Genomic DNA, 9,172 nt, shown 5'->3' on the forward strand with positions numbered 1-9,172 from the left:
TTTCCATATACAGAAAACCATCAATTATATCTATATAATGCATAGCCATCATTTACATAGATATATAAAAAGTGTTGCAGTTCTGGCTGGCTTGGCTTCAGAGGTTGTGGCCTAATATGCAAATGAGTTCCTGCTGGGCTTTTTCTACAGAAAAGCCCTGTGTGAAACAATGGTGGCATAAGCCATGTGGCTAATATGCAAATGCATTCCTGCTGGGCTTTTTCTACAAAAAAGTAGTCATAATGCTAAACCTGAGCTGTTCACATTATTATTCCCTGGGTTCTCTTCACTGGAAAGTTTATCACATGATCAAGTGAAATCTAAATAGGTTCTTTGACATTTTCTGCATGGCTGCTTGAATTTCTTTGTTTCTCAAACTATAAATAATGGGATTCAGGAGGGGTGGCAAGATAGTGTACAATACAGCAGCCACGGGGTCCACCAGTGGTGTAGATAAAGATCTTGGTCTCAAGTAAGAAAACACTCCAGTAAAAAGAAACAAGCAAAAAACAGCCAGGTGTGGAATGCAGGTGGAAAAGGCTTTGGACCTGGCTTGGGCAGACTGAATTTTAAACACTGTACAAAAGATGAACCCATAAGAAGTTAAGATATAAAAAAAGCAAAATGAGCAAATAACAATGGTTTCCACAAGAAGAACCACCACACTGGTTGTTGCATCAGTGCAAGACATTATTAGTAACTGGGGGATATCACAAAAAAATTGTTTAATCTTAGGGGTGCAGAAATATAACCTGAATGTGTTTGCAGTGTGTATAGCAGCATTGATTAGGCTGCTAATCCAAGAAGCTGCTGCCATTTGGAAGCAAACATTCCAGTTCATGACTGTTGCATATTGCAGAGGATGACAAATGGCTACATAGCGGTCATAAGCCATGACAGTAAGAAAAGTCAATTCAGCACCTGCACATGTAACAACTAAAAAAAGTTGGATGAGGCATCCAGAGAAAGAAATCAAATTGCTGTTTGTCATAGAAATTGTCATGGATTTGGGGACAGTGGCAGAGATATAGCAAGCATCTGATAAGGAAAGATTGGCTAGGAAGAAATACATGGGACTACGAAGGGATGGATTCTGGGCTACAGTCAGGATGAGAAGGAAATTCCCCACCAAGGCTGCCAAATAAATGGAAAGAAACACCACAAAGTGTAAAATCTGTAGTTCTCGAACTGCAGAATATCCCAAAAGGGAGAATTCTGTGACAGTTGTTTGATTTCCAATTTCTCCAGTGAAATGAACCTTTGTAGAAAGAAAAGGAAATGTGTCATATTTTAGTAATAAAACCCATGGCATGGCGGCAAATGCCAGCTCCCTCATTTGTTGGGTGTGGGGTATCAGCTATTGGCTAATGAACTGTCACTGCCTCTGGCCTCCCATTGACTGACTCCCTGCCTACTGCAGGCCCAGGAATGTTGAACAAACCGTCAAAACAGTCTTACCTTGTCTCCGATGCTTCTCTCTGTCTTCTTTGTCAACTAGCCTCAGAAGGACCTGCCGCTCTACTGAGGCCTCATGAAAGGCATCATGGCCACTGCTGGCAACAGACCTCTGCCACCCTATCAATGGTCCACACAGACAGCGTCTCACACATGTGGCCTCTGAAGGCCGCTGAAATAACCAAGGAGTCTGGCACCATCGGGCATTTACTCAGACGACATGGCTGTCCCATGTTTGCTGTCTTTCCTGTCCCTTTCCTGTCACTCCCTCTCTCCCTTCTCCCTTCAGCCTCGTCCCAGGATAGTTACTTAAGGAGACAGGGAAGATTCACAGGGTTGTTGTTCAGATCAAAGGGTAAATAAATGAGAATGATGTAACCAGCTTTTGTCCCCCCCCCTTTGTGAAGACTGTCCTATGTAGAGATTGCAGGGTTGCCAACTCTAGGTTGGGAAATTCCTGGAGATTTAAGGGGTGGGGCCTAGAGAGGGTGGGGTTTGAGGAGGAGTGTGACCTCAGACAGGTGTAATGCGATTTCCTCCTGGGAAACCACAGTTGCCAATCTCTAGGTCAGGGCTGGAGATTACTCAGAATGATCTACTCTCCAGATGACAGAGATCAGCTTCCATTGAGGTTTGTACGGGGGAGTGAATGCATTCACTTGGCTGGGTGGGAAGACAGTAAGAATGGTGGGCACTTGTCCAGAGCCTCCTTCCTTTTTCTTCACAATGTGCCTTACTCCTAGTAGAGAAATAAAGGGAAAGCATGCTACTGTCAATAAAGACATAATGGCTGGATTTTGAGGCAAAAGTCTAGGGACATATGACGCCACCAGAAGCCCATTTTAGCTTTCTCGTCTGAAGTATTAATCCCTATTAAGGCCATCGTCTAAAATTATTACCTAATGGTAGCACCATTGGCTATTATAGGATTTATAAAAAGTAACTTGTTCGTCAAAATTACACATGGGAAACTGTAATGGCCCCTCTGTTTGATAATGAGATTTCAAAATTAAGGAAAAAAATGACGGGCTGTCATCAAATATCCTGTTCTCAGCAAAGGCGTGATAGGTAACCAGAAACAGAGTATGAAAGATTCTCTCTCCTTGTTATTTGAACTTCTGATATTGATATATACTATCATGGTTAATAGCTATTAATAGAATTAACCTCCTTGATTTTGTCTAACCTGTTCTACTGCCACTACATTGTGAAGGTAGAGATTCCCATACATTATAAGATGGTGTAACCATCATTTATATGCTCAATCCTGCTCCAATTCTGATTTCAAGTTGCTTCCTTCCTTCCTTCCTTCCTTCCTTCCTTCCTTCCTTCCTTCCTTCCTTCCTTCCTTCCTTCCTTCCTTCCTTCCTTCCTTCCTTCCTTCCTTCTTTCTTTCTTTCTTTCTTTTCTTTCTTTCTTTCTTTCTTTCTTTCTTTCTTTCTTTCTTTCTTTCTCGTCCTCCCTCCCCTGTAACCAGGCTCAGGGCAGGTTACACCAATATGATATGTAACATAATCCAATATTTAAAATATAATATAACAGTTAATTAAAATCCAATAACAAATACAATCAATTGGAATATCAACAATGACAATTGATGGCACCATTTAATCAATCCATCTCCATCTGCTCCCACATAGGCTCCCAATATGCATGCAAGTGGATGGCAACTGATACTGGGAGAACCGACAGACAAAAGACTATACAAATTGAACACAGCAAAGACAAGCAATGCGAGGCAAGCAAGCAGACAACATAAAGTAGACAGACGAGCTACATGTACAAGGCAAGCTAGCAATGCAGGAGAGAACGATATAAATAAATCTCTGCCATCTCCATTTTAGGCCATTACTTAGGTTTACTTGCTGAATAAGTGAATAGATAATTTAGGCAACTTTTTGATACCCTTTTTCACAATTTTAAATGATAAAACCTTAATTTATGCACACTAATTTTTGAATACTCATTACTTACGTACCTTGGATGTCTCCTGAAGCAGTTTAATGCTTTGGGATTCCACCATTGCTCTATATTCATTGAATCCTGTATCCTCCTGTATCTATATTCATCCTCCTCCTTGAAATCTTTGCTACACAAATAAAAACAAAATACTCAAGTGACCACAAGTGAGACTTCAGAAACAATACAATAACATTACTCACTGGGCTATTTCTAGTAGGAAGAAGAAATGGAGATGTTCCCCCCACCCCTTTTAATATATTTTCATACTGTAAGTGATGGGACTGATGGTGGCAAAATGTGTACATAACCAGTGAGCTTGTCCTCTGATAGATAGGGATGTGGTCTGGTGTAAGGGGAAAATAGTAGAAATAAAGAAAAATATAGTCAAGTTTTGGATCTGATTGTAACTGACCAGTGAGCATGATGAGAAGAATAAGCCAAAACCCTGACTGTAGTATCAGAGCAAAAAATCATTAATAATAGGACAGGTCACTGAAAAATATTTTTTTTTAAAGTAAAGGTAGTCCCCTGTGCAAGCACCACTCGTTTTCAACTCTGGGGTGATGTTGCTTTCACAACATTTTTACAGCAGACTTTTTACGGGGTGGTTTGCCATTGCCTTCCCTAGTCATCTACACTTTCCCCCCAGCAAGCTGGGTACTCATTTTACCTACCTAGGAAGGATGAAAGGCTGAGTCAACCTGAGCTGGCTATTTGAAACCAGCTTCCGCAGGATCGAACTCAGGCTGTGAGCAGAGAGTTCAGACTGGAATACTGCAGCTTTACCACTCTGCGCCATGGGGAAAAATATTTAACATCAGATTAATAATGCTGGTTTTGTACATTTTTTAATGAGCTGTACACTACCTTCAGGCTACTATTGAGTCCACTTGTGGAGAGGACGGGATAAAAATCTAAAGTAATAAATAATATAAATAAATAAATATTTTCAATAAGTATAGTATAGAAATATTTCAGTGTGAATCCACCAATATTCATAATGGTAGACTGAAGAAATTCACATTAGTATCAACTGGGTTTATTTTATCACCTAGTGAAATACAATCATTTCTTTGATATTTTCTTCATGGCCATTTGGATCGCTGTTTCTCAGGCTACCGATTATGAGATTCAGGACTGGTGGTAAAACTGTGCATAGAACAACAGTAAACAGGTCCACTGAAGGAGAGGAGATGGATTTTGATATCATGTAGGGAAATGCAGCAGTCAAATGAACAAGAAAAGCACAGTCAGGTATGGAAAACAGGTGAAAAAGCAAAATAATTCCATAATGACTGCACCAGAAGCAAGGACCTCCTCAATGAATAATGTGCCAGAGCGAAAAATTATGAACAGTTTGTGAATGTCTCTCACACACACACAAACCTGTATAATGTTAGAGCCATGAAAAGGCATTCTAAATGTGTTTGCAGTGAGTACAACAGCACTGATTATGCTGCTGAGCCAAGCTAATACTGCCATTTGGAAGCAGGTGTTCCAGTTCATATTTATGTATTTTGGAAAGGATAGAGGATTGCCACATAGTAGTCATGAGCCATGACAGTAAGAAAGGACATCTGAGCACCTGCAAAAGTGATAACTATAAACATGCGGATGATGCATCCAGTGAAATAAATCTGCTTGTTGTTTGTCACTGAAACACACATAGATTGGGGGAACGTGATGGAAATATAAGAAGCAACTGCTAATGAGAGGTTGACCAGGAAGAAATACATTGGACTGCAGTCAGGATGAGAAAGAAGTTCCCCATCAGGATTTCCAAGTGAATGGAGACAAGTACCACCAATTGTAAAATTTGCACTTCTTGGATATCACAAACTCTCACAAGTAAGAATTCTGTCACAGAAGTCTGTTTTACTATTTCTTTCTTTCAAAAATATTCTGTGGAGAGAAAAAGGAAAGTCACTAAATAAAAGGAAAACTTTAGGATATCAAAAATAGTCACTTTCATGTCATTGTGAAAGTTAATCATGTCAAAATACTTTACAGTTATAAGACTCAAAGTGACACCAACCCAACAAGACTTTTTAAAAAACTGAAAAATAATTTTCTCTCATCTGCTTCCACATAGCCATTTTTCTTCTTTGCAATATAATTGGGATCTACTTGTAATGTTAACTACTTAATATGCCACATTTCATTTAAACAGAGTCCGGAATGAAACATTAAACGTTTTTGCTTGTGAAATGGGAGAGATGGATCATCTCAAAAAGGTACACTGGGGATCATGAGACCCACTTGGTGTGTGGGGGGAGGAATGTGACATATGGGCTCTAGTAGGGACAATTGAGTAAGACTGAGCAAAAAAGCTGATGAGTTCCAAAGCAAAATATATTAAAACCTTTTAACACAATATTTCCAGGAAAATTGGTGCTGTCACTTGTGAGTGGCATAAAGGCAAGGCTTGGCCCCTAAATAATATGTATGTTACATTTCTATTCCTCTCTTTCTCTAAGGAGCAAAGAACATAATTTTCCCTTCCATCACAGTATTTACCAAAACTTTTTTATATAGAGTAAGCTGTGAAGAGTGAGTGTCCATATTCACACAGTGAGCTCCTCTTTGGCTGTGATTCCTGTGCATCCTGTCAGAAACAGACTTTTGCCCCCCCAGTAGGAAGAACGAGACAAACACATGTATTGGGTGAAAAACAGGGCCACTTTATTGAACGAAACACAGCATGGGACAACCTAATCTGCCGGACAAGCCAGGGGAAACCCCTGACCCTTCCAAGTCCGGCGGGGCGAGCTACCCAGCCCCTGGCAGTAGCCAATAAAATGGCTAATGCCAGGCTGGCAAAGGCCAGGTATACCCTCGACCAGCCAGGCGCCGACTCCAGCTCACCTGCCAGAGGAGGGAACCCTGTAGCGGGCATCACAGCAGAGAGCCGTACAGCCCTTCTGCCGTACCATCCCACCACATTCCCTGAAACAGGGAATAAACCGAGGGTGCTCACCGATTACCTAACTAGCCAACAAAACTTCTGCCACAAAAAGTTACCAAATAACATATAAGATGCAAACAGTACAAGGTAGACAAAACACATCCCAACCCGGCCAATCGGTTGAAATGAAAAAATTCCTACTGGCCCCGAACAAACCAGCGACCGGAGAAGCCTGTACTATTGCAGGGAGGGAGGGTGGGCCAATGAAAGCCCGGACAAACTGCGCCACAGGAGGTGTGTCCGGGCTTAAAAACCCCCAAACCACGCCCCCTGTAATCCCCGATGGGCGAGGACTGTTTGCCTCGACTCCGTCTGGGGAGGCAAAGAATGGCCCCCGCCCTATGACTCTAAAAAGCGGCATGGGCAGGAAGGGGCCGAATTTTGTTTTCTAATGACAACTGCAGTCAACTGCACAACTATGCAAAAGGGAACTGAGAAAGGCCAGAAGCTTCCCTTTTCAGTGTTTCCTAATAACTACAAACCATTGCAGGGGTGACCAACGGTAGCTCTCCAGATGTTTTTTGCCTACAACTCCCATCAGCCCCAGCCTTTGGCCATGCTGGCTGGGGCTGATGGGAGTTGTAGACAAAAACATCTGGAGAGCTACTGTTGGCCACCCGTGAATTGCACCACCACCCCTAAAAAAGTACTACTGAATACAAATACCAGCACAATCTGCAGTATTTTGTTGTGGGTCCCCACTTGTCTAATTTAGTATTCTCTTCCTACTAGAGACCAGACAGGTGTCCATAAACAGTATAAAACACTCTCTCTCCCTCTTATTTGGCCTTAGTCCCTAGTCTCCTAATGCATACTGCATACTAACACAGCTAATAGCTACCAAGAAATTATTATTCACAAAACTAGGAATGATAATTAAGAAACAAGAATATAATGGCCACAATTACATTGTTAGGGTGCAAAAATCAATGAAATATTATGTTGTGAAATTTGACATGGGTCCATTTCACTGTGTGAAACGGAATTCAAGTTATTTAACTGTTATTGCAAGAAAAAAAAATGTTAATCCTAAAATTGGTATCCTTTTAAGTATTTAAGTTTAAGTTCAAGTATTTAATATTTAATTTCAATATTAACATACAACTCCTCTCCAGTTTTCTATAGCCATTATTTAAATTGCTTTGAATATCTGCTGTTATCACTTTGCTCTGTGTCCATTGGAATTTTGTTCCTTCCACTGCCCTTCTCTTATCCATCCCAAAAGCTTTGTTATACTATTCCACATAAAACACTCAAATGACCATGAATCACACTTCAGAGTAAAGTTCCTGCATACTTACTCATTTCTTTCCGTCTGTGCTGGTGAGTTATTCCTGGCAAGAAGAACTGGAGGCATGGAGGAGATTCACCCATTCTTGTTCTTTTTTCATAGACCATGATCTTCCTCCCCAGAGTCTTTGTGTGTCGTAACAGCAGAAACTAACCCTAACAGCAAAACTTTTCCTTCACACAACCCTCTCAGAAGTTTAATTAAACTATAGAAGAAATAATTAGGAAGGCCATCATTGTTGCCTAGTGAAGAGCTGATGCATTTTTGGAGTTAGATCCAACCAGCTTTTTCATTGGAAAAGTATGAGGTCCTTCAGCCAGCAAAATAAACAGCTCTGTCAATGGTAGCAGAACCAGAGCCTAGTTTTGTTGCTATCCTCCTTTCTTGCCAGAAAACATATAAACACTGGTACCTATGTAGATGCCTACCTAATGTAATCTCTCCTTACTGTGTTGACCAAAACAATATAGGCATACCCAGTGCAAAAAAAGGAAACTTGACATGTTTCCCCTTTCTGGGGAACCCAAGGCACCCAATTAATCCCATCGACAGAGGTGAAAAACCTGGGGTTGTTCCTGGATGCCTCTTTATCTATGGAGGCACAGGTCACCAGAACTGCAAGGGGTGCCTTTTTCCATCTGAGGCGGGCCTGGCAGTTGGTCCCTTACCTTATTTGTCATGATCCAGCCACAGTGATTCATGCCACGGTCACCTCCAGATTAGACTATTGTAACTCTCTCTACATGAGGCTTCCCTTGGTCCTGCTCCAGAAATGCCAGCGGGTGCAGAACTCAGCAGCCCAGTTGTTGGCATCAAGGCCTATGTGGGCATGGATGCATTCAGAGCTGCGTGAACTCTCTAGTCCTGGATCCAGTTCAAGGTGTCAGTTCTTACTTTTAAGGCCCTCTACAGTCAGGGGACTGCATATCTTTGGGACCACTTCTCCCTATAATGACCCCCCACCGGGTTCTGAGGTCTGCTGCTCAACACATTCTCATAGTTCTTGGTCCTAAGGATGCCTGACTGGCTTCAACAAGGGCCAGGGCTTTTTCAGTATGGGCCCCTACCTGGTGGAATGAGCTCCCACTGGATATCCAAGCCCTGCAGGACTTATCAAGGTTTTGCAGGGCCTGTAAGATGGCTTTTCTGCCAGGCTTTTAATTAATTCAGCGGGCATCCTTTGAAAGTCATCACTTCCCCCAGCATTTCACCATTATGGTGTTCTGTTATGCTGTTAGTCATCAGCCACATGCTTTTGGGTGGTTCTGCCGCCTATGTCTGTAAGATTGTTTACTGTGCTGCTCCTGTTTTTGTAATGTTTGTTTTTATGATATTATTTTAACTCTGTCATTTTACTGTCATAAACCACCCTGAGCCCATTTGCCCACCCACCCCTCAAATGAAACACCACACAAGTTATGGGTTAAACTGGGACTTTATTTACACAAAAGCTGATCTGCAGCATTACATACTTCATAAAGCACGAGTTGCCTTGAGCT

The 9,172-nt window shown here is 41.6% G+C and overlaps 1 protein-coding gene across 1 annotated transcript; it reads right to left on the reverse strand.

The window, feature by feature from the left end:
- Nucleotides 1-301: 301 nt before the first annotated feature.
- Nucleotides 302-3,478, reverse strand: LOC132583500 (olfactory receptor 14A16-like). The gene is made up of 2 exons (XM_060255130.1): nt 3,434-3,478; nt 302-1,258 (listed from the first exon to the last, which is right to left on the reverse strand). The coding sequence occupies exons 1-2, from the start codon at nt 3,476-3,478 to the stop codon at nt 302-304; spliced, it is 1,002 nt and encodes a 333-aa protein (XP_060111113.1).
- Nucleotides 3,479-9,172: the final 5,694 nt, after the last annotated feature.

This window comes from Heteronotia binoei, chromosome 15 (genome assembly GCF_032191835.1).
Source record: "Heteronotia binoei isolate CCM8104 ecotype False Entrance Well chromosome 15, APGP_CSIRO_Hbin_v1, whole genome shotgun sequence".
Taxonomy (NCBI): domain Eukaryota; kingdom Metazoa; phylum Chordata; class Lepidosauria; order Squamata; family Gekkonidae; genus Heteronotia; species Heteronotia binoei.

Bases quoted from the DNA above. Each gene is read 5' to 3' on its own strand.
- LOC132583500 (XM_060255130.1), bottom strand. From the start codon at position 3,478: ATGGTGGAATCCCAAAGCATTAAACTGCTTCAGGAGACATCCAAG. The intron at 1,259-3,433 runs GTACGTAAGTAA...CTTTCTACAAAG, and splicing joins TGCTTCAGGAGACATCCAAG to GTTCATTTCACTGGAGAAAT.